The 26,314-nt window shown below is 39.9% G+C and overlaps 1 protein-coding gene across 2 annotated transcripts in view; it reads left to right on the plus strand.

Annotated features, from left to right (window-relative positions):
* The window catches only part of mettl15 (methyltransferase 15, mitochondrial 12S rRNA N4-cytidine), a 36,017-nt gene that overhangs the window by 137 nt on the left and 9,566 nt on the right, over positions 1 to 26,314 (plus strand). For both annotated transcript variants that reach the window (XM_028402052.1, XM_028402053.1), the window contains exons 2-5: positions 660 to 907; positions 17,722 to 17,858; positions 24,910 to 25,101; positions 26,019 to 26,197. In XM_028402052.1, the coding sequence (XP_028257853.1) occupies positions 660 to 907; positions 17,722 to 17,858; positions 24,910 to 25,101; positions 26,019 to 26,197 (756 nt within the window). The remainder of the gene's footprint in view (positions 1 to 659; positions 908 to 17,721; positions 17,859 to 24,909; positions 25,102 to 26,018; positions 26,198 to 26,314) is intronic.

Here is a 26,314-nt window from a genome sequence, read left to right on the forward strand (position 1 = left end):
ATATCCCTTTGGGTTTCTATGTATAGTCTTTGTTTGTAACTACACGCGTCCATCCAATATGGTGGAATAGCACTGTACTACATCGCTTAGTTTTCTAGGTGTAAAATGCTCAGCCACTGCTGATCTGATATCATGAGCTGTAACTAACGGTGAAGGGCATCAGATGTGTGCTAGATGTAGTTCAGTAATCCTCGGAGATGGTTGTACGTGGAGATGCAGAAAGGCCTGTAGCAATTGTTAGCTTGCACATGTGTACCTCTACCACTCCTGCACATTTGACCCTCCAGGTTTTGTTATTTTTAACACGGTAGCTGGCAAACCACATCAAAGCTACGCACATGTGTAGTAACTCCACAAATATACCTGATGACACTCGTTTGTTTAAATCATGCCATGGTACTGCTGTAAAGTGAGGCTAATGTGACCTCCATCCTATCCTAGCTAGTAGCTAGCTAGTTAGCAGTAATTCAGCAACATCCAGCAAACACTGCCTATTATATATTATCAGTGTACTAACACCTAAGAGTAGTATTACTAGTTGGAATTGTTAAAGTAGTAATGCTGTCTACTATTGGATTAGTATCTTATAATGGAGTACAGCTGTTGATGATGATGATTTTTACTACATACTGTAACTCCACTCTTTATTGTCTCCATAGATAAGGATCCAATAAGCATCATGATTTTTTGCATTCCCGTGCGCTCCATGTCATTGACATGGAATATAAATCTGACCATGCGGAGGACACGGACGTTGAAGCTGTATTCTTCCGTGGTTGGTTCATCTTCTCGTCGTGGTCCCCCAGACGGATCTGAAGAACTGTCTGCAGGTTCGTCTGAGAAGCCTCCTCACACACCGGTTATGCTTAAAGAAGTGCTTCATTATTTGGACATCCAACCAGCTCAGGTACATCTTGAATGAATCTCTAGGCTGATTGTCCACCAATAATATTTGCAAGCGATTATATCATGTTTTGTATTCAGGCATTGTTATCCAGTCTGCCTTGGTTGCTGTGGTAATGGCATAGGCATGCAAACTCATACTGAGAGGTGTTTCAGAGGTGTTTCTTATGTTCCAGATTCAGCCTGTAACACATCCAAACATTTGAATGGAATTGCTAGGTGGTTCTATTGGTTGGTCAATAAGGAAAAAAAGGATGACACCTGAAGTATTTAATGGGTGTATTTTAACAACTCTGTTGTACATCACTACAATCAGAACTATTAGAAAAACGACCTCTGAACTGATAATTATTGTCTTTGCCGAGCTGTTTGTTGCCAAGGTAGAATCCTTCTCACACGCTAATGACTTGTTGTTATAAAGGCACGCATGAATCGGACAGGGTGCCAGTATCTTGGCTTTCATTTAATGTATGTACTACCAAGACAGATGGGCATGAGTCAAAAGCCTTCTGGTGTGACGGGCAGCATAGGAGGGGAGGTGATGCCCCCCCTTCTCTCCAAATATAATGCATGGTCAAGGCAGGTGGGGGCCACGGGTCAACAACTTAGTCAGGATTTGCGCCACTGTAAAGCTGTTGGCAGGACACAGGGTGCTGCGTCGCTCCTGCCTGAACTTTAACACCTCTAAACTCCTCCGCTGTCCGCCCATGTGCCAACTGTCCCAATACAGCTTGCCAATCAGATGCTATTAAAAACAGTTTGATAGATTTATTTTTTTTGTGTACAGTACATGCTGTAGACCTCACTGCGTGACATCCTGTTGAAATCATGTGTGGTTGTTGTCAGAAGTCGTGGTTTAGTGTTGCTTCACTGCAGATGTTAATATATTTATTCATATTATGAACACATACTGTATTTATTGTTGCAGCTTCACTGATTTTATAACTACAACAACATTATTTGGGTGCTGGCACATTGTCAAATTACACACTTGTGTGGCTAAATATAGCAGTAACTATAAATAGATAAATGTAGCTGTAGCATGCTCTGTTAGTCTCAGTTAAGCAATCACAAATTCAAATTGTGACATGGCTCTGACAGGGCTGCCATTTAAGCACTCAAATTTGTGGCGGCTGAGTGATGGTGTCACTGACAGATCAGTTGCTGTGAGGAGGAAAACCTGCCCTTCATATCAGACAAATGTCCAAACGATGAAGGATTTGAATAGGTATTATAAAAAAATAAGAAAATCACTAATATGTAATTCCTCTTGTCAGCTGAGTGTGTATGAATGGAGCACTTAAGCGATGATGGGTGTCAGAGCAAATGCTGTAGTTAAACTAATGTGTGTAAATGGAGCCTTTCTGTGCCCTGCTGCCTCCCACACAGGACGTCTGGCTGTATATTTGTATCCAGGTAGCTAATTTGCTCTGCTAGCCTACACTATATATTTTTCCTTATTTATAAATGGCCGTATCACCTGTTGGATCTGGATCGATAGCTCGTCATATTGTCTCACTGTAGTCATTCATGTAGCAAACGCATGTACAGTAACTCATCACTTTGAGGTCTCATGCAGTGGAGGAGTGCATGACACTGTGCTATCGTTGCCATCCCTCTGCAGGTGATTTATATTCACCACATATCAAAAATACTGAGAACAATAGTAATACTTTCTACTACCGCTAGTTCTTTTTATGGAGTCTCTTAAGAATCAGTGTCCTGATATTTTACCTTGTGAGGCAGCTGTTTTCTCATGAGATCACAACGTCACACAACAATCCATCTTGCCAGCAAGAAAGTACTGATGTGTTTTACATGTGATAATCAGTTATGACGATAAAAGAATGAAGGTATCTGATTGGATGAAATTAGATTGTGAAAAACAGATTGCTAATCCACTCTGCTTACTTGTCAAGTTTTTTTGATAGCCTTTTCAAAACAGTTTGTAAGGAAAACTTTCCCGGTGGCACTGTATAATGAACCAGGGAGCAGAAGGGACTGAAGTTGACAGTGTACACAAAGATAAGGTATTGGATTCAATAATAAGTACATTTTATGTTTTTTAGGCTTTCTTGTGATATAAAAAGGATGAAGCAGAAGAGAAGAGTCCTTCAGTGGTGCAGGTAGCTTGTGTAGGGGACCTCCTCTAGAATAGATTAATGATCCATCAGCTAGAGAGTCCAGGGGAAAATCCCTGTGCTGCTGTAGAAGGAGAAACAAGCTGCCTACTCTTAGATTTCAGCCTCCACACGCTCCCCCTTGTGGAATTAATGAGGCCATAAGTGTTAAACTTTTGGATCAATAGTGGAGTCTTTCAGCAGTCAACTCATTTTTGTTTAGTTTCAAGTAAATAATAACTATCAGTTGGACAGATGCTTATAGATTTTTACTTCTTTATGTTCACTTATAACACGTCTTCTTCAATACTTACACCCGTCCCTCTTCATCAAACACAATTTAAACAGTAACTTATAAAAAACTTTACTAAAGGAGATGTGTGGATGTTATCATGATCTTATTGTAGAAGTAATACAAGATATTAATGCAAACTAATGTAGAAAGCAGGTGGCCACTGATGTGGAGCTTGCGCACCATAAATAGCATGAACCAGGCTAGACTCATGATGACAATGGAAATCTAGCACAGAAATACAGCAAACAGGCAAATGACAAATCACAGGTGTTGTAGCTTGTTAAGTCCCTGAACCACAGCAGACTTTGTCGAGTGCTGCATTTTTTTCTCTTCCCCTGTTATTTGGGTTATTTGGCTGGATGTAATTCGGACACATGAGGAGGCACTTTGTTCTGTGGATAGATGGCCACAAAACACTCCACCAGCTGCTGCTTCTCAATGTTGTGCATTTTTAGATGAAAGAACAGACTTTAAAAAGTAACATGCAACAAATAGTTACTTTAGGGTATTTATTTTACAATCTAGAGCTCTAGGAAGTTGATTGGATTGAAAAGGGGCAACTGTGTTTGATGCAAGTTAGCATATCTTAAAGTGTGTCAATTATCAGGGTGCCGGGGCAAACCAGGCACAAGGTGTACCAGCTTGTAAAAAAGGGCATTAATATAATCTTGTCTCTTTGAATTTGTCTAAAGTTTTACAGTTGAATTTTAGGCCAGCTCTGATAAGAAGTCAGCGGTACAGAGTGTACCACTTGTGTGCTCGACTTCCAACTATCACACGATAAGTAAAATCCATATTACTAAACGGACAGACTGCAGTTGAAGTGTATTGATGTTTGTCAGTCAGCAGCATTTGAAATCTTTTTTTACGGCTTTATCTGTGTCTCCTGACTCTTATTGCCAGGTATCAGTAAGGTGAAGTGCTGTTGTGAATACAAGCAAAGGGGTAACTTGATCTCGTCTCTTCAAATTAGTTAAAAGCCTCCATGTTGCTGTTTCAGCCTTGCAGTTGAAGTTTAGAAGTAAATATAAAGTCAGTGTATTTGCACTTAAAGCATTTATTTCTCTCTGTTAATAACTTTGTGGCACAGTTGAAACATACAAATGTATTATCATTATTATTATACTTATTCTTGTTTCATCTGCTTAATAAATGCGATTTTGTTTACTTTTATATGCCAACACATAAAAGTTGTACTCATTCTATTAATAGCCTGGACAAAGTCATCACTCATGCAGAATAAACAATCTGATTAATCTGGAACAAGCAGTTTGCTGTTTTCTCTGTACTAATTTTGCCACCAGCACTTCTTCTGTGTTCTGTCAATGTTTTTTTTTTCTTTACACTCCTTTTTTGGGAACACTGAGTAGTGAAAGAGGAGGCTGGTAAATAATTGATCCTTGTAATTAAACACTCCAGCCAGGGATGCTGGGGCTGATTGACGGCCAGATATTAGGCCCTTGTCTCGTAAGGTTGCAAGTTTAGTCTGAGGTTATCAGTGGCCAGAAGAGTCTTTCTCCCTCCCTGCCTCATTACTTTCATGAGTAGAACATTTCATAGTGGAGCAGTGGGTGGGGGTGTGGTGTGAAGACAGTCTGGGACTTCATTAGCCAAATGGGGTGCCTCAGTCTACAGAGCGCCAAATCGTTCAGCCTCGCAGAACAGACAACCCTTTTGTGTGAGCTTCACCACACTGTCCTGTAGAGTTGTTTTAGCCCCTTTCATCTTACACATTCTTCAGCCCCGGGTTCACTTGAACAACAATTCAAACAAATAAAGCAAGCCTTTCTTGTGCCTACCTGAGCAGATGTGTCCATCATACCTTCTCTCAAATAAACCTCCTTTCCACCGCCCATAATACATTTGCTTTCCTTCCAGTTTTTCAGTTGTTTACAAAGGTTGATATCTGATATTTTTCACTACAGTCTACTCTTCAATACAGCCTAAACGCTCGAGTAAACATTTTCCCAAATGTTGCACTTTATTAATGTTTGATTGAATTGGCCATAACAACATTGATTGTGTGTGTATGTGAGTGTGAAGGAGAGAGGGAGAGATCTCTTCATACACACATCAAATAACAGTGTGGTACAGCAAGAAGAGCTTGCTGCTTCAATGTCAATTCCTGAGAATTCCATTTGCATATAGCTTTAATAACCATTATTGTATAACTCTGTACTCACATGAATGCAATATTGGTAAACTTGAATCCATCCTTGATACAGAATTGATAGTATTACAGCAGGTTTTATTGCAATATTTACATTTGTTCCTGGTGTGTGAGTGTGGATATGCTAATCAGCTACATGCCCTGTGGACAGCTGGATTGAGATGACTCATTCCTGCAACACATCTTCATTTGGTGTTTGTGTGAGGTTCATCTACATTATGTCGGTGGCCTTTCTCTTAAATATGTTCCGAATAATTATATAACAAAGCATTTTTTATTTAGTCGCACTGCTTACTAATGACCACCGTCATGATTTACGCAGCTTTTGGATTTAGCAGCTTTTAGATTTAGCAAAAGGTTTCACCTTTTGTCATTTTGGTAAAGACTGGTAAATGTGTAGGAATAATTTATTTAGTTTTATTGACTGTGTAATCCCTCTACACTACTTTGTCACATAAATGAGGTGATCTATACTATGTCAGTTGCGACAGTGGACAAAATGATTGGCATCAACTTTCCAGTTGTAAAAACCCTTCTGATAGTATTATAAACCTAACTTTGGTCCTGTGGTAATTTAAAGCAGGTGAGACATATACTGTCTTACTGATCTTCCTCAGCGTGTGTTCGTGCATCTCAATGAGCTTTATTAAACTGCTGTTGCACCTTTTCTGATAAGTCAGTTGCAGTGACCTTATCTGTGTAACCAACATTATCTATATTCCCACGGCATCCAGATGAAGTGCTGTTGTTCTCAGCTGGAGTGCTCCCAGTCCTCGCCTGCTCTGTTTCCCCACTAATTTGGCAGGGAAGATCATGTCCTCCCGACACTACATGACACTACTGACCTAAAGCAGTAACAGAGATTTTCTCGCTTATTTCTTCACTGTTCCTACACCATGTCTACCTCCACAGTGTAATCAGATTTTTCCTGCTTAAAATGAATATTCGAAATACAGCAGTGGCCACAATCATGTCCCATTTAAATCATTTACACGTTTCTTAGTTTGCAACCATTTAAACCTGATGCTTAAGAGGCCAGCTGTGCTTTGGCTCATAACACCTCACCTTTGTGCTGATGAGCACCTGAAAGAAATATATATGCATGCTGGCAGCATGACTGCTTGTAGTAAATTTCAGTTTTACTACATCAGCAGCAGTCTGCTGGGACTCACACTCAGGAACTCCCCCGCAGACTGATCACCACCCCTGAAAGGATTAAAGCAATATATAGGTGGAAAGACCACACGCCTATATGACAGTCCAACTTTTGGTAACGTCTACCCTTGGACAGTATGACCATATAGGTTGTAAGACAATTGACCTAAAATGCTAATACTGCAATAGACTGGCATCAGATCTCAGAAATGCTGCCCACATCACTGATTTATAGGAGCGAGTGGGAATGCCATCATCAAAATGCCCATAAAAATAACAGAAAGTGTGCAGCCTTACAGGTTTTGTAAGTTTTTAATCAGCATATTTATTCAGTCCATAACAAGAAAGACTGAGCTAAGTGTCATTGGGATTGATATGTCACTCATTACTTATTGGTTAGGGCAAATGAATCCTCCCTCCCTGCTGACACTGCTGTCAGGGCTGATAATGAAGTAAAAACTTATGACAATTCTGCCTGATTAAAAGGCTAATACTATCTGCAAGGCTCCCATTTACACTGAGGCAGTCAATAAGGAAAATACAAAACAAGTGGCACTAGCATGCCAACATGTCCCTTCTGTTTTTTTTATTTGTGGCCTATAGAGGGTCTTCACCTCTTTGTAACAGGTAATGTAGGTAGAATTTGCAATGAAGATACCAGTCATTGAATTATGCATACTCCAGCACTACAAGCGATCCTCCAAAGGTTCCCTTCCCCCAAGCTTCCTTCACTGCCCCCCCCCCCCCCCACGTTGCCTAGTTCCTTTCATTTCATACATTGTCAACGTAGTCTTCAAACTACTAGATGCATCTCCTTAAATGCCTCTAGATGCCTTTCCCCTATTACCAAGCCTTCCACCATGTAGCCCTCATTTAGCTTGATTCTTCTTTGCACTCCCTAATGGACTTGGCCCTGTTCTTCTTTTGTCTTCCTTTAGTGCCATGAAATTCACCTTCAGGAGAGAAAGCCATCTTTCTTCGGATGCCTCTTTACATTTTGTGAATATAGTTAGATGATTCTAGCCCCTCTTTTCACTTTCACTCGTGTCTTCTCTTGGGCTTTATATAGATGCCATTGTTTCCTGGACACACTGTATTGACAGTAGTGTCACACTTAAGAGAGAACCTTTCAAAGCAGGCACCAATGAAGCACATAATCCAATACAACCGGTGCATCGTATTTGACCTTATTTCTTGTTTCCTGTTAAAACAAAGAAGCATCCTTTTGGCAAGTCGGTCATGGTTTGTGGCATTTTGGATTTACTGAGGTTTTTTTTTTTGAGGTCAAAAAGTCGATTCTAAATGCAAATTTTTCACATATGGCCAAATCCACAGAAACAAAGATAGCTTTGGTAGTTTAAAATACCAGCATTGACAGCTATAGGTTGCGTGACATACTGGGACAACAGATTGTCAAAGGGAGGAGTGATGAATAGTATTTCATGTGATATTTGAGACTAGAGCGAAGGCAGTCTTTCCATAAGTTATGGTTGTTTATAAAATTTGATTTGTCACAACCATTATCAATTTTTTTCCATAAAGTATTTGTTGTATTAATGCCACCTGTTTTAACACTACAGATGTAAGAAATTCCACACTACTGTGAGAAAAGATTTTTTGTCTGAAACCCAACCCAATAGGAGCGTTGCAGCTTGCCATATTTCTGTTAATGCCCATAGTGCACACTGATTGTGTCTGTGTGTAAAAAGTCAGTGGTACAGTAGCTGGCTTGCCCCATTTCAGGAGCAGATATGAAAGTCTCTGCTTTTGTAAATAGTTGACGCGTGTCACCACCGGGAAATAGGGCAGCGATGTTTGCAGCCCTAGTGTGCATTCATCTGTAAAAACACACACACACGTCAAGACTCCACTAGTGTGCGTTTACTCAAAAAAAAACTTTGTATTATAATATACAGTGCATCATGTGCTGACTGTGTTGTGTTGATTTCTGTCCAGCTGCATCGTGTGAGCTTTATACTTGCCACTAGTAAATAGCTCATAGTATTATGTGTGGTAGTGCATGATCTTTAGTTAGTTTCAGGAGGATCTATTAGCAAAATGGAATTCCTAATTTCATGTGTGTGTGTCTTTGTGTCGGTGGTTAACACGGAGCACCACGCCATGTTGGCTCACCCTTTCACACAATGTTTGCTACTTTTACTATGTCTGCTGCTGGCTCAACAAAACCACTGCCATTCCACTTCTGGGCCTTTCACACAGGACAGCAAGGTACTTTAAAGGCACAACGGCTAGCTCTGCGTGTGAACCTTGAGAGACACTTTCCTTCTGCAGCAGACAAATGTGCAAACAACCTTCAAGTAGCATCCTCTGCATACATCAGTCTGCACTGTGAAGGTGAAACATCCAGAAGGGGTGAAGGAGTTTTGAGTGGATGGGGACTTTAATATTGCAGCAGTGACATTGCCCTAGCTAATATATCCTCGTTTGTGTAGCAAAAAAATAATAACACCCTCTTGGACATTTATTTACCAGCTCAATTGTAATTTGAGTTGGTTGATCAAAGGTAATGATGAGGATTTCACACATCTTGCCCCTGTTATCAACTCCACACTCCCTGCTAGACTGTGGGAAACATTAATTTGATTATAATGAACAGCTGCCTCACACAGCAACACAGCACATACAGAAAGGTTATGGTTGATGTGTAGTCTGTAAGGGTGTACACCGGAGCCACCGGGCTAAGCATACAGACAAATTTGTTTTGAGGAAAGATTTTAAATACATTTTGTAGCTATTACATCCACACAAACATGTTTAATATGGTGAAATTTATACAAACAAACACATTTATAATATACTTTTCTTGTGTTGTACCTTTCAAATTTGACTCATAATAATAATCCCAGTAATTTGCTTGCTTAAGGTCTGCATTCCATTTTATGCAAAAATGAATCTATCCAGCAGAGAAAATGTAGCTCTGTAAATCTCCAACCTGCAAGAAAGGAAAAAAAACAGACAGTTTGGCTGGGGGGGTGGGGGTGGAGAGTGATGACTCATGCACGCAGTGGAGGTCCCTCCCTTTGCATTTCTTTCAGTGTCCAATCAGTTCTTTCACAGCTGTCACTCACTGCCTCCAAATCAGATCTCCACAATGCTTTACTGTCTCCTATAAATCATTTTATTCTGACATGTAAGGTAAACTAAAAATTCTGCTCACATTGGATTGATGCTTGATAACATTATTGCATTACAATGCAGATGATAATCCTCCTGTATCCAGGATTTTTTGGTCATGCTGTTGGCACACATTATTGCCACGTTTCCTGAAACTCAGATTAGATATTTTTTCCTCTTTATCAAAATATTTTTCTATCATGTATTTGTTTTCCAATTACACCCTCAGCAGCCCATAAGAATGGTGGAAAGACTAATTGTTGTATTGGATTGCCCACATACAGTAAATATTGACTTATTGGCTCATAGTTCTAGAGAAGATACAAGTGTCTGCTATCCCTGTTCCTCCTGGGATCTTCTGAGCTCCACTGTGGTGCAAGAGCCAGCCTCAAGACTCCTTGAAGTGGGCGGATGCTTGACATGAGCTTTATGAGCTTTATGTAGAGGAGGAAAGGGACCGGGGTTTTCCTCTTTGCAGTCTGAGTTTTATTGAAAATGTAACAAACGTATCTGTGGAACAAAGGAAGAGTTAGCATGACTTATGTGAAAGTAGTGGCGAGGGGGAAAAAATAAAAAGAGGAACAAGGAGAATGATGGAAGGGAAATGATGGTGTGACATTTGACTTGAGTCAAAGCTTTAAGAGACATCAACCTTTCATGACTCTCCAAATCTAAAACACCTTGTTTTTCCACTATGAATATTTCCAAACACATTTTTTTAACAACATCTGATTTGTTGATGCATGCTTGATGTTTCTGCTGCCACACCAGTACAGAGAGGGTTGCTAGTGTTTCTGTTGTGGTTCTCACTCCCCTCAGGCCCCCACTTTTTTTTTGGAAATACCAAATGATACATTCACACCTACAGGCAAACAATTTTTGTCACCAGTGTAACAAACCTTAGGGACAATACTGAGTGTCTTGTGACAGCTCCTACGTCCCTGGTGGTCCCAATCAGCACCTTGGACAGCAACCAAAATGTTAAATAAATGCTCCACCTGGCAGAAAGCTGAAGGATCTCTTGACACTCTTAAACTTTAATGTAACATATGAAGAATTTGGAAGTTGTTTTTATTTTATTGGCAAGTCAGCCACATAATATTGCAGTGTATTTATACACTACTGCAGTAATGACGTGTTTAAAATTAAGCTTGGGGGAGGCTGGTGAAGTTTCCTAGCAGTGCAGGAGGAGTTACGGAAATTGATGTTTTCAGTATTGTAGTGAGGAGCAATCCACAATGCAAGAATGTCAAACTAAATTGTGCCTGTGAAACAACAGGGTACACGGTGGTATGTCTGCATGGTGTATTAGACCTAACCAGCCTAAAGCCAACTATATGTCCTGTTGCAGCCAGCCCAAAATTGGATGTTTCTATGAAAAGGATCAAACATTTGTCGTTTTGACGACACAGTGCCTATTTGTGATTCATTAACGGTTTTTATGACAAGGAAAACTACTGAAGAAAGTTCTAGTTATCCTCTCTGTCAGTCACATTTTCTCCAACAAATGTGTCCAAGTTGGACTGCACAGTCACTCCACTTGGTTGGCCATCCAAATACGAGACAGCTCTGCGCTGCTATCCTCACCGGCTGGCCTGCCTGACCAGGCTGTGACAGCCTCTCCATCGTCAATTACATTGAACTGGTTCAAAAAAAATGTATCTGTCTGATATTTTGTGCAAAAAAAAAACAACAAAACAACATGCACGGAGGATAAACATTGTTTATGTGCACATATTTTTAATGACTTAAAAAAAAGCGAGTTAAAATTCATTTCTCCCCTCATGCCACTGGAATAACATCATGTCTTGATGTCTTTGTGTGAGCTCCAACAAAGTTCCTTTACTGCTGGGTCATTTTGTTCCCCTTGCAAAATTCCCATTAATAATTTTCTGTTTCTGATTAGGATACTCAGCCTTCTAATGTCAGGGGACACTTCAGAACAGTAATACTACTAATATACTTCTATCCTGTATCAGATTCTAACAAAGACTGGCTCTTGTTCATGGCTTGCTAGTGCCTCCAATAGGATTTCTTCATTCTCTCTTTGGAAGTGACCTACAAACTTCAGACAAGCTTTTTGTAGACAACTGAACTAATGTTGTTTTTACGCGTGCAGACATGTCTAGCTCAAATACCTCCTCAAGAACATTTATTTAAACTCGTGCCAGAAGAGTGCAAACAGGTCTGAATAGATGAGGAATGAAAGTATTTGTCGTAACTGCAGCATTCCTTTGACAAAAGAGAGATTAGTTTAACATACAGGAAGGATTTCTGGAAGGAACCTTCTGGCAATGAGTTTTGTCAACATTTTTGTGCTTTTGTATCACTCATTCGCACAACACTCTTACTCAGTCCACACGTAATATGTACACTTTAAACTGAGGTAGGTGAAACAGAAGGCTGCGTGCGTCTCAGACATGACTGATCGCCATCAACATAATCTCTCGACAGAGTAATTGTGGGAAGCTTTTATGGCTTTTGAGTTTGTCTGCCCTCACTGGCCATCTGTTTCGTGCATGTCCGCCTCCTACCTGCTATACCTTCTCCATTCATTTAAATAAACTTAGATGGAGGCAAGAAACTTTACTATGCCCTTTGTAAAGTAAATTTTCAATCAAAATGTGTCTGTAAGTTGGAAAGGAACAGACGATTGCAGAGCAGTAACGAGGTGGTTCAGGCATTAAAAAGTAATTTTATTGTAAGATAATCTTGACAGTTCAAGCATAGCAGCGGTTTTAAGTGTGAGATTTATGAGCAGAGTCAAATTCACAAAGGCTGTGGCCAGACACAGACACACTGTGTAAAATCATCCCTATCATCACAACTTTTACACAGTTCTGTTTAACAGGCTGTCATGCTGCAAACATGGCACATTTGTACACACTTTTATCTTGCCATGAACTTTGTGTGACAGAGAAAGAAATGCAAACCGGTTACCTCCACTCTTGCCATGGCAACGGACGCGACAAGAAAAGCGATCCTGTACCTGTGTATCTGTCTCCCTAATGGTCTGTGTGTTAGTGTAACAAGATCTGTAAAAACTCCCCTCAATGACATTTTAGATCCCCCACTGTAACTGACCTGGGCTGGGGAGTCACAAGTAGGATTTAGGTGAGTACTCAGGCTTCTCTCAGGTTCCTGTTCCCCTTTTCCTAATGAATTCAACCATAAGAAAGCTCCAGATGAGGCTTGTTTTTCCATATGGCCAGGATGTTGTACTGTTTCAGGAACTATGTTTTGTTTGCAGAATGTCACTGATACACATATTTTATACTTTTTCTACATCATATCTGTTTGTAAAGTCCCTCTAGGGATGAACCCAGTAAGAGTCTATAATGTGTTTATGTTTTCCTTTTGGGAAGTAAAGCTCTCCTTAAGTATGCTGTGGGATGTGTCCGTTGAGGTGTCCTGCGTTATAGCACCTTTGCAGCTTCTCTGTCGGACTGCACCACTCGGACTACTCCTAACTCTCCTGTTCCCTCTGCTGGGAAAGGCAGATATTGCACACCCCAAACAGAACACACCACTTCAAGACTGAAGAAATTACTTTTATTTTAGTATCATCACTGCATGTTAGGGCTGAAATCACCCGCATTGTGTTCTGGCTTAATTCCAGTCTGCTGCTTTCTCTGGTAAGGCATGATCTCTAGGTGAGAGCCTCGCTGACACCCGTCTGTATGAAATATCAATGTGAGTGAGTCATTCCCAAGTTTGGTGTCAGTCATCTTTGCAAATGCCAAACCCATTATCACCAAATCTTTTCAAGACGTTGTTTTTGTCCATCTGGTGGCAGAAGTAGCCGGCTTTTTGAAAAGCAGGGGAAGATTTTTCACAACAGCATTCAGGTCTTTTTAAGAAGCTTGTTTTCCCTCAGGGTGCGCAAGAGCTACACTTTCAATTTACCTTATAAATGACCTTGTAAACATCCAATTTTCCTTTTTTGTGGCATGTCCTTAATTTTTTTTTAGCTTAGTTTATTTGGTGTGTGTGTGTGTGTGTGTGTAAGAGAGAGAGAGTAACTGAAAGAGATGCAACTTACATCGAATCTCATACAGATGGATAGTGTCTGTGCTCAGTGCAGCAAATGAGAATATACATACAGTTTTTATACTTCCAGCTAACCTTCTCTCTTAATATTGTGCATCAGCTGTCTGTCATTTGCACTGGCAAAATGAAAAAGCTTCTACCACACCTTCTTCAAGATATAACAAAAGATTGTTGTGACAAGTGCTGCACACTCCAGTAGAAGACCAGTTTGTCTGCTGGTTGCTTGTGCCGACTGTTTTTATAAAAGCCAGCCGACTTTGCTGTTTGTGTTTGTGTTTTCCTTTTTTTTGGTATTGAATAGCACAACAGGCAAGTTCATTATGCGTGTGACTCATCCCACTAGCCCACACCCCCTCCCCATCTGCTGCTGTGCGCTGGAAAGGAGAGGGAACCGCCATTGATCACTTCTTCCCTCACACATGCACGCACACACCCCACCTTCAACGTCACTATCGATCGACATGTTTAATGTTTTTGTGGGTAATAGCTGGCATTTCCTTTTGTGTCATTTTACATCTGTCCCCTAACATTTGCTGATATTATAGTAAATCTCAAGGCAGATATGGTAAAAAAAAAAAAGTGAAGCATAATCCAACACATTATTCAAATGATCTCAGACTGTTCAGGCATGTTTTGTAGCAGTTGAGAAATATATACATATAAGAAATAATACCTGGACAGGAGATGTTTTCTGTTTTGCAAGTGTTGTTCTGTGGATACAGCTGAGTTCACAGCTGACTAGCATCAAAGATGCTGCAGAGTGGTTGGCAGCTTTTTCATTTCTATGTATACTTTTCCCCACTCCTTTCCTTACTCTCGTGACATGATTATGACAGCAAACACTGACGTGCATATTCTGAAGTCCGTTTTTATCTCTTTTTTTCCCCCCGAAGCAAGGATTCTCCACAAAACATGCCTTTTCATTAAACAGTCAGCAGAGACTTAACGTCATCTTTAGTCTGAGAGTTTTTTTAAATGGAAATGAATAAGAAGGATGGTGCGTTAAAACAAGACAGCAAGAGATGTAATGTCAACTTTGAACCCTCCTTTGATCACAATGTATACAGGTGAACTTGCCTCTGATTGGTTACACAATACACTATACTGTAACGCAAGGATTTTCCATGATTTACACTGTAGGATTGGAGCAGTTCTTACTGAGCTTTTGAGAATTGAGACTCTAGCAAAGGTTTGAACATTTGTTGCAGTGGTCTTAGCCAGCAGTATTTTTCCATCAAGCACCTGCACTTATGATTTTGTAAATTGTAAGGGTATGTGTGTGGATGTAAGACTCAAAGATTGTGTTTCCCATCAAAAGCAGAGAGTTTCCTGCAGCGTATTATATACTGGTGGTTCCCGCTGCACTTGAAATAAAGAGCACCTCCACTAACAGTGAGTGAGCTGGCTGTTTAGACGATGACTTCACAACTAAATGGGTGATGAGACAAAATCCATTAAGATCTGTCTGATGGTGCTCACATGGGCTGCACGCTGATATGTCCATGAATAATATCCATCTAACAACAGCACATCAGGAAAAAGATAACCCGAGTATTCAGAGGTGGAATTAGTGTAACTATATGCAACAAACAACTGGCCATAGGCGCAACAACTAATTTGTTGATCGATGCTATATTGTGCATTTACATCACACTGGATAAATATTAATACAGTGTAATCTTTATTTAATCGCATGGATTGAATTGATGAAGAAAGTTGGTGGAGATGCGAAAGATTCCCATGGAAACAACAGTTTCAGGGGAAGGCAGTTGTGTGATGAATGAGCTGGTTGTGTGAGGATTAAGGTAATGTGCATTATCATAATAACAGTACTTCAATTAATTTTGGTTCAGTTACTTTGAATGATGGCTGATGAGAGGTGTGTGTGTTAGTCTGCTGTAGTAAACACCAAGTGAAATGTATCTATGTTTGCATTTTTGTCACTGAAACACCGCTGCAGAGAAAAGGACCTACTGTTCAGTAGAAGTGAGTTGCAGGTTACACTCTGTGGACCTTTTACATTACACATGGTCAGTGGATTAACTGTTCATATAAAAACATTGATTAGAACAGCTTCAACTAATTTAAACTGTTGAAATATTATGTTTAGTTGTGACGAAGGTTTAAACATCACTTACAGTAAGTACAGAGTGCTGTGATGCTTTTGGTTACTAAAGGAGGGAGTGAATGATAGGTGGGAATTTAAAAATAAAGTTCACTGATATTTATACAAACCTATAAAACATGATGACCAGTTTGACAAGCTACAACAACAAATACAAAAGGCAGAACAAAATGTTGTACAACTTCTATATAATTATTCAGGATAGATGCAGGTATTTAAATATTAAAAGTGTATGACTGTATTTTGTAGGTGTCATGGCTCTAGGCTGCACAAGGTATAATTGGGAAGAAAATTGCAGGATTGGTATTGAGATTCCTCTGTTGAATTCACATGTTTTTTAGCTAAGCTAACGCAGCTTGGGCAAACTCGAGACAAATATGAAACAGCAATTTTTCTCATCATGTTATCTTAAAGTCACCAACGAAGCTAGTTAGCTCACTAACACATTATCATTGTCGTATTTGTTTTTTGTTGTAGAACACAGAAATAGATGTAACAGTTGGCACCTTACTATTTTTGGACATGTTGGCATTTAAAAAAAACATTTGGAGAATGCTGTGGAAGTTACTATATGTACTTATTAGGGGCTCACACTTTCACACAGTGGTTGATTTTGGGGTGTTACTGTGTTTTGTGATGGCTGTCAGGTCGCTCCACCTCTGGTCCTTTCACACAGACCATTGACAATAAAAACTATGGACAAAGCTTCCGTGACGTCACCCGTTTGTTTCTGAAGAGCCATTCTGAGGCTCAGTAGGAGGCTCTGGGACGCTCTGACCACCGCCATGTTGGCAGTGTCACGTCAGCCAAAACTTCAAATATGGACAAAGAGGGGGAGCACGAGCGGAGTTTAGGGGGGCGGGCGATCGTGGAAGCAGGAAACTCCCGCTGTGATATGGCAACCGTCTGTTGGTCAAGCGGGAACGCCCATAATTATGCGTAGTTTTAAGTCCAAATAAAATTTAAATGAGGGAGTTGTAAAAAAATTCACCCCTTGTACAATTGACACTAGAAGGGAACTTATCATTTGAGACCAGAATGTTTTTTTTGTACCAGGCTGTAAACATGTTCATTTCTGCTGTGAAGTTGGTCATTTTAACATGGGAGTCTATGGGAAATGACTTGCTTCTGGAGCCAGCCCCCAATGGCTGCGGCGTGAACTACAAGTTTTGACACTTCCGCATGGGCTTCAAGTTTGAGCCCCGAAGGTTGCCGCTTGACACGGATGCATTAAGGGCACGACATCTCTGCACAGGTTGAATTTGTGTGTCAGAATTGAGACCCACCTAATGCTGTAAATTAAATCCGTAAACCTAACTAAATAAAGAGTCAAAGACAGTGTGACAAAGTGCAATGGATAAAACTTAAGTTAAGACTGGAATGGCTCTAGAGGCTGCTTTATGTTGCTATGCATGTTCCTAACAAGAACTGTATCATGTTGATAAGCCTTATATTGGTAAACATGGTGGTGGCTGCTGAAACCGACCCTGCCACTTGAATGTCACATCAGATTTAAAACTCTGGTATAACAGACAACATACGAACTAGTTTAAGATTTCAATGTAACAGACAATCATGTATATGTAAAAGTTCCACACTATTGCTTTAACATTGACATTAATACTGTGAGATAAGAGAAAAATCACAGATAGTGAATCAGTGCGTACCACTGTGATTGAACCAACATTGTGATGATAAGATGATGAATCATGTATATGGAGTCCTGTTGTGAGAAGAATGTGTTGTTTTCTTGCTTTCTCGCATGTAGGTGGTCCTGGACATGACATTTGGAGGTGGTGGTCATACCAAAGCGATACTGAACGCAGCTCCTGAAGTTACAGTCCTGGCCTTAGACCGTGATCCCACAGCTATTTGTCTGGCCCAGCAGTTAGCAAAGGAACATTCGTAAGTGATTTATTGAAAAAGATCAGCCGCACCAAAACACAAGTTAAAGCTTAAAGCTACACACTGTCTAGACAAATGTTTACACTATATCATGGCTAATGTTTGGTCATAAATTTTTACTGTCACACTTGGCAGCTTGGCAATTTTGAGCAGTGTTTGTTTTGAGGCCATTACTTATTAAAACATACTGTAGGTTTGATATACAGTACTGCTGCAGCTCTCCCTGTGTTTCTCACTTCTTCCCTGAGCCCAATCAAATGCTGTTTGCCAAGATACAGTCCCTGACTTTTGCCATCCAATCAAATCCATTCTTCCTTCTTAACTTAAAGCTTCTCTCCCCCCACGCAAAGCTGGTGGGCCCAGCATGTCATTTGTCAGAGTAAGGGCCCACGCCTGCGGTGTGAGGGAGATGCTGCCTCCCACAGAGGATCTATAAGTTATAGGGAGGGGGGGGGCATTAAATGAAAACATAGAGTGAGAGAACAGGGAGACACGAGGACACAATGCCAGGGTGAGAGGCAGTGTGCGTGCGTGTGTGCATGAGCAAGGCGCGGGTGGATGAAAATGAGATGTTCCTAAGACCATGGCGTGGGAAGGAATCCTTTTACGTAGATTCTGGGGAAACCTCTCTCAAGGGAACCTGCCAGAGAAATGTGCCTGTGAGCAGGGAATGACAATTAAGAGAGAGAGAGAGAATGAGAACACTGTATTCTGTCAGCAGCAATATACCCCTGCTGTAAACTCTTCCACGCCTACTCGTGATGCAAGTTGAGAGAGGCTAGAGAAATCTAGCAATTAACCAATATTATTGGAAGCCTGAGTAAAAGACCCTGGCAGCCTACGCAGTGCATCCACACAACAGGGTGAGAGGATTTTCTCTCTGCTCTCTACTCCCCAGTCTCCTGGAAAGTATAACCCTCAATGCAAACTGTTGAGTGCTGTTGTCGATATGAACCCATTTTTTTTTTTTACATCACAAGGAGAATAATGTCCCGTCTCAACACTTTAAAAGCTTATGAAAGAACCTACCTGAATCATGTCTTTAATGGGATTTCTCTCCTGCATGCCTTGCTGTTCTCTGCACCATTCTCCTTGTTGCTATGACTTCCCCGTGCTTGAAGCACTGCAGTAGTTGTGCCCACAATAAATGTTATGAATCTGAAAAGGCAAAGTGTTATTGAAAAGGCAAACATTGGATTTACATGTACATAGGGGGCTGAACACAGGCACATATGATATGAGATGTGATATTAAATATAAGCACTGGCTATGAACTCAGTGATTATATATCAAGCACCGTGTTATGATATCCACACTTTGAACACATTGTATTCATAGTATCCTAAGCGAATACTTAATAGTTAATTCTGTAACTCTTTAAAGTCTGTTTTTCATGTATATAGCTCAGTAGTTCATGCGCAGTGAGAGGGTGTTAATTAATGTAGCAGCTCACTCACCAGCACCCTGCCACCATTTTCTGCTATATAATATTAAAACACAACTTTTCAAACGTAAATAATAAAAAATTGTCCTCACAGTACACAAAGGAAGCAATCTGTGTGACTGAAATAGTTTTAGCATGAATAGCTAGTTTGGTCAGTTTTGTGTTGATTCCTGGCTCTGCTAACTGAACTGTATGTAAAATCTAATATTAGCCACGATCTGCATAATACTCTAGTACACTAAGTTCCTCCTTATGTTACAGAACTCCTGCCACACTGTCATACACCTGAGATATTCATTGTTATAGTAACCCCACTCATGCTCTCGTGCTATAGTTTTACCATACCTATGGGTGATAATTGGATTTTTGTGGTGTCTGATATGCCAATGTGACCCAACATATTACCAATTACAACTTACAACTCATTGAAGTGAAGTGAACACATGCCATTGCTTTATTTAAAAACCATCATTAGCCAGAACCGAACACATGCGTGCAGAATTCCCATATTTTCCAATAAGCCTTAGCCTACCAAGATAAGGTCTTTCTTCTGAACCCTCTAACTTCTATATGCAATGTGAGATATTGTGAGTTCATGATGATGGTGATGGTAACAAATGAGAGTGTCGATATAATATAATGTAATGATATACAATAATAATTAGCTGCATTGATCTGTGAAGCATTTGTGTGTTTTTCAGTCTGATTGTGTATAGTGTCTACCACACTGCATAAATATAAATATAATTCATATGCTGGATTTTTTTAAATGGAGGATTTGCATTTTTCCGTACCAACCACAGTCTGCACTCCCTTTAATTGAGCTGATTAGTAACCTGAATCAATCATTAAATCGATCAGTCACACATCCAAAACGACATCCAGGGAAGTGTTTTGAAACTTCTGATCGATGTGACACAACACCAACTGTTCAGAAATGATCTTTGGACCCAGAAAATAAAGAAGATGGAATTTAAAAGTGGAAAAGCAACAGGGATCCAGTTATTGAACAGTTTTAGGAGACACACAAGCAACTAGTTAAAATCATGTTATTTATGAATTCTTGATTTTCTCATAGCTTTACTAGTAAATAGATCCATCAGTGGAACATCTTTTATATCCGTCTCTAGGTCAACTGAGGTAATTTTGGGAAAGAAAATGCATTTTTAAAGACTAGCCTCTGTGTTTGTATCCTCCTTCTCTTTTTTCCCTTCAACCGACTGTAGATATTTTCATCACTGCTCCCCTGCTGAAAGCAATCAATCAGCATCTTGTCTTAAGCTTCAGTGACGCAGGTAAAGGAACTGAGCAGGTCAACACAAGGGAATATTTCAGGCTTGATTTGTGGAGAGGCTGTATCGTGTTGAACGAGCATGCGCTCAGACTGTGAAGGTTCCTCATGTCCTCTCTGAGTGTGCTCTTATACTAGACGGACTACAACAATCAATGACAAGGTAATATTTAGTGAGGGTGTATTCTGTTTCATGCAAATAAAACCCTGCATTGAATTGAGCTTAATGGTTCTTCACTGACCTTGGGTATATCAAAGTTCTGCACATCACATTACCAGTGACTCACATCAGATTATTAATTTTATTCTAGTGGATGATACCTACTCACTTAATTTTAAATATTCAAGTTCTAGTTGACGTTCTAGTTTCTATCAAATCTAGTTTTTCTATCAAATACGTTGGCAGGGTCAGCCTATTTAAACAAGTTAAAAATGTAAAGAAACTTTCTTCAATATGACCAAAATGTTTCTGTCGCATGTGTTTAAAACAAGCCATGACTACATTTGTTCTGACTAGAATGTGCAGTCTGTCCAGGGAAATGACACTCTGTCGAATTTGTAAAACAACAGGTTTTATGCATCCTCCCAGTGTCATGTAAGTCTTCTGGTTAGGTTAAAATCCTGCAGTTTTATAAATATAAATGGTCTTTGCCCCGAAACCGGAAGTCCAAAAACATGTCGTCCCCTAGAAGGTCATTCAGTAGTAGCAGTGGTAACTTGGTCTCAGCCTTTGCTTGGTCCATAGTTGTTAAAGTTGAAGAATATCAAAATAAAGATTCCAGAATAATGAACAAAATGTATAATGTCAATGTTCTACACCTATAAATAGCTCAAATCTCTTAAGCAATTATGAGCCCGCACTTGAACCTCAGCACATACACCACTGAAACGTGTCCTCTTTAATAATATAAGACATTACATAAGGCATTTATATCTCCGACTCTGTGTCTAAGCCACATAAAGAAGTTAATAATTTAGATATATTATGTAACTGTTTTGCATATTTTTATATCCTTCAGCGGATTACAAAAATGGCACAGTAATGGTAGGTGTGTTCATCGCCTTCGTTTGGACAGACACACATGCACATCACAGTTTTGGTTTCCAGTCAATGAAAAGTAGATAACATAAGTATAACTTGGTTCACAAACATGCTCATGTTTTAGAGTGATGATGGACGCTCTGACTCAGATGAAAGCTTTACTACCTAACGCTGTTGTCTCCCTTTGGCCATTTTCTACCTCTGCTGCTACAGACGCCCATTTATGGTTGTAGCTGCCAGCTAATAATGCATTACAAGTGTCACTATTTGGCAATGAAAACTAATTAGCACTAAACACACTCCTAGGCCTGTGAAATGTGATTTTTCATTTCATCTCTTTGTGCTGGTGATTTTTCATTGGTTCTGACTGAAATGTACCAGAGTTCCCTCTCTGCATGAAAAACCCTGTCTTTGTCATTAGCAAAGCTAATTATATAGTAAATTAAGCTTAAATGGCCCCAAAATGTAAATTATGAACTAAAGGAGTTCCAAATGCTGCAAGTTTCCATCATAAATTGATTTTTTTTTTTAGCTTTTGTGAATCGGTTCAGAGTCATGGAGAGTAAAGAATCGTGATTACAGATTCCTGTATTCTGAGTCTCTGCAGCCAGATTAACTCAATGCTTAAGCCATGGAAAAAATAGCATCTTAAACTAAAATTTTTTGGCTTAGTTAGCTCCCCTGTATGCTACTCTTGCAGCACCGAACTGCTGACAAATTTAGCATCTAGCTTTGGGGAAACAGCGGGATGATCATCAGTGCAGCTCTGCTTGATCTCTAGCTGTTCGAGTAAATACGCTGCAAGTAGAAACCAGAATAGCTAAAATGTTCTAAGACCAGAGAAATAAAAACTTTCTAAACTCTCTATCTAAACTTTGAATAAAGAAAAAAAAATGTAGAAATTGGAGATGGTGGGTAGAGTGCCACGGAGGAGGCAGAAAGGGATTGTGCAGGTGATGGGGGAGAACAACAAAGCCTTTATTATAGATTTTTCAACAAATTAATCACTGTGCAGGAAAGTGAATAACAACAGCAAAGCAAAGGGAGGCCCTGGCAGCGTGGGCGAGATGCTCCCTTGCCATTTTGTCTTCAGTGGGTTTTGAAATAGAGGACCTGCCATTTTGTGTTCTTTCCTTTAATGCCCCCAGTTAATCTTGAGAAAGGTGGAGTCATGGTAATGTATGTTAAAAGGTCAAGTTTTAAAATATCTGAGAATCAAGCTTGCAAACAGCAGTCAGTAATAGTAAAATCATACATATTTCAGTCAATATGTACACATATAAGTATATACCGGTAAGTTCCTGTCACTTCCAACGAGAAGCATAAACACCGTGTCACGACCTCAGATCAAATGCTGATCATCTTTTGTTTATACAGAATGACGGCTGCAGTCAATACCTTGATTCTATTGATACCTACATTGTTAGAAGAAGCTGCTTATTGTTATTAACGTCAATGTATCCTGATACAAATAAACAAATAATTATACATAAAGGAAAACCATTAAGGACTAAAACAACCCTTTGCATGGATCCTTAGGCTACACTGAAATCAACAAGTCTACTGCAGATGGAGGTTCATGTGTCGAGAGCAGAGCCTCAGTCTGTGTGTTTAGGTCGGCAGTTGTTTCAAAGATAGGTGAGGCGTCAGACATAACAAGGTGTTTGAATGTGCACAACACACTGTTAAATGCATTCGACTGAGACCAGGATCTGGAAAAGGCTTATTTAACAGGAAATACCCACCATTAAATTAATGAATAAAGTAGGATTTATATCAATAACAATGATATCTCTGTTCTAAGTTATCAGGGCTTAAAAAGGATTTTCTATGCAAGTGCACAAGATGTTTTTATTTTCCCAGATTTCCTAGAGATCACGACAGCAGGAGCAGCAGTCCCATTTTGTCCCATAATAATGTTTGAAGGGTAATAAACTTCGGGAAGCTGCTTTCATAACTGGAGAATGGCAGGGTGGAGGAGGCTGTGGCGGACCTTTAGCTCCTAATGTATAGATGCTAACTCCTGTTGCTTTCCGCTGCCATCATCTTTGTTCACACAATGTTAAAAGGTCACATGAAAAATGCATGAACATGGCTTGAGGATCTCACCACTCGTGCATGAGGAAGTGAGTACACAGAGTCTTGCTCTGTCAGAGATGAGGGAGGATCTTGATGGTTTTGTTAACACAGTTAGTTGACTTCCAAAGAAAAGGCAAGATTAATTTTTTAAAAGCTTCACAGGAAAGCTGATCAAGCCGTTGTGAGTTGCCAGTGAATCGTACGATCTTCCCCTAAACACATTTCCTTAAAATTTTTTGAGGAGTAATAGTGACAAACTTAAGGACACTAGGAGGGCTGACAATTCTGAGGAGCACCATGAGGTGACTGGTGGCAAAAGATGTACAGGTGTGTGGTTCAGATAACAAACTCTGACCAGGAAACCATCCTCCATCACATCAGTGATCTGTTTCTGTGTCATTTTGAAACTTCTAATGGACTCAGATCAGATGCTGTAACTACTCTGATGTGTGTATCATTATGAGAGAAGGTGGCAGTATAACTCATTAGACCACTTTTCATTTAATACTATTTATTTAATACAACATTTGTATATTTATATAAATACAAAGTCAGTGTAGCAAAATGCACAGGTCTAAGCAAAATATTTGACTTAATAATATTACAGTATATTTCAATTATCGCGCCCTTTCTGTTGTAAAATGTATTTAACAGGTCACAGGTTGTACATTGGTCTTGTTGTACCTCCTGGAAGGCTACTTGGTCCTCCACCGTTTGTGTTTTTGACTTACCAAACAGTTTCTTTTCTCCTTAATGCTGAGAACACAGCCTTATTCTTTTCTGTAGTGTAATGTAGGTGAGCTTAGCCAGAAGTATGTCTTACATATGTTTCCAATGTTAAAGAATGTCCTCCAGCTCTGTGTTGCTTTATAACTGTGCAAAGAAATTCAACACCTATATTATCTTTATTGTCAGCTACAGTACATACCAATCCTCCTGTCTGTCCTGCTTCTGTAACAGGAATGTAGAATGTGTATAGTTGGTTAAGAGCAGCACACTTTCAAAACATCAACAATTATATAATTTGTACATAAAGACATTTATACAACCAATCTGGTAAAAATAGAATTTCACTGTACTGTCAGTAAAATATTTATTTGTGAGTCTATAGGCAGTATATTAATAACCGTTAGGCTGCATGAGTTCATACACAAATGTCTAATTGCACGTTTCCTTTCCCTAATCCTTTCTCCAGTGGTCGTGTAAAGCCATTGCTTGGCCGCTTCAGCGAGCTTGAATCCCTGCTGTCTAACATGAACATTAAGCCAGGCAGCATTGATGCAGTCCTGTTGGATGCAGGCTGTTCCTCCATGCAGATGGATCAGGCAGAGAGAGGCTTCTCCCTCAGCAAGGATGGACCCTTGGATATGAGAATGGATGGAGAGAGGTAGGAAATTCACAACATGCAGCTATTGGAAGGTTGGCCTGTAGCTCTAGTGTTCATTGGGGCAATCATTTAAACATCATAGCTATAAAAAAAAAGGAACGTAGCCTGTAGATATCAGTATGGGCATTAACATATTGCAATGTTAATGCTTAATGCTAAGTATTTACATTGCAACATGGGGACCAGCAGGCTTAAGAAATATTGATCTGTGCATAATTAGCCAACAATGCTTCAGGTCCATTTTTAGTTCTATTATTTCTTTTGTTTTTATGTCCTGCTTCTGCTTTTTTTCTGCCCTGATAGAGCTCCCACTGGGGCAGTTCTAGGGGTGAAAGCACGCACAAGGTGCAGGCTAATTCATGCCACCAAGTAGCAGCTAATCTCTTCCATTGCCTAACAGCATTAAGACTTATTTTTACATTATCTTAAGGTCAGACTTTCCCTTAACTTCACTGCAACCAGGATGCTCTGTAATCATACTTAATTACTGAGTAATTAAAATACATCTTATGTTTCAATTAGGGATGTCCCGATCCGATCACATGATCGGAAATCGGGCCCGATTACGTGATTTCAAAAAAAAAAAAAAAACCTGATCGGGACATCCCTAGTTTCAATATAATAACAACAGTGTAATATAAAACTGCATAATTAATAATCGGTTGCTTAAATGTGTATCTGCGTGCAGTGTATTTTATAGTAATGTAATGATTTTGCAAATGTGCAAAGCAACAGAGACAACCCCATTATAAGCTGTTGCACAAAGCTGCATTTCTCTTTTTCCTTCTCTCACAATCAGTGTATTCATAACTGTCAGCCATAAAGGTTTTCAGCTGTATCTCAGAGTTGTCAGGATTCGCCACTGTCAGCAAGGACATGACGTCAAGCAGCTTAATTGGGCTTCTTTTTGTGCGTAGGTACCCCGACATGCCCTGCGCTGCTGACGTTGTGAATACCTTAGATCAACAGGCTCTTGCATCCATCCTCACTGCATACGGGGAAGAAAGAAACGCCAGGAAAATAGCTTCAGCCATTGTGGAAGCACGCCGTGTCAACCCCATCACCCGGACACAGCAGCTGGCCAGCGTGGTGGCAGGTAGCTAGATACTACTCTGATTAATTCCCCGCAGCATTCTGGAGGCTGTAAGGGAAAATAAAGCACAAGTGGAGTTATTAAGGCTGTCTCCCAGTGGGACACATGTGTCTCAGAATA

Source organism: Parambassis ranga, chromosome 3 (assembly GCF_900634625.1).
Source record: "Parambassis ranga chromosome 3, fParRan2.1, whole genome shotgun sequence".
In the NCBI taxonomy this organism is placed as follows: Eukaryota; Metazoa; Chordata; class Actinopteri; family Ambassidae; genus Parambassis; species Parambassis ranga.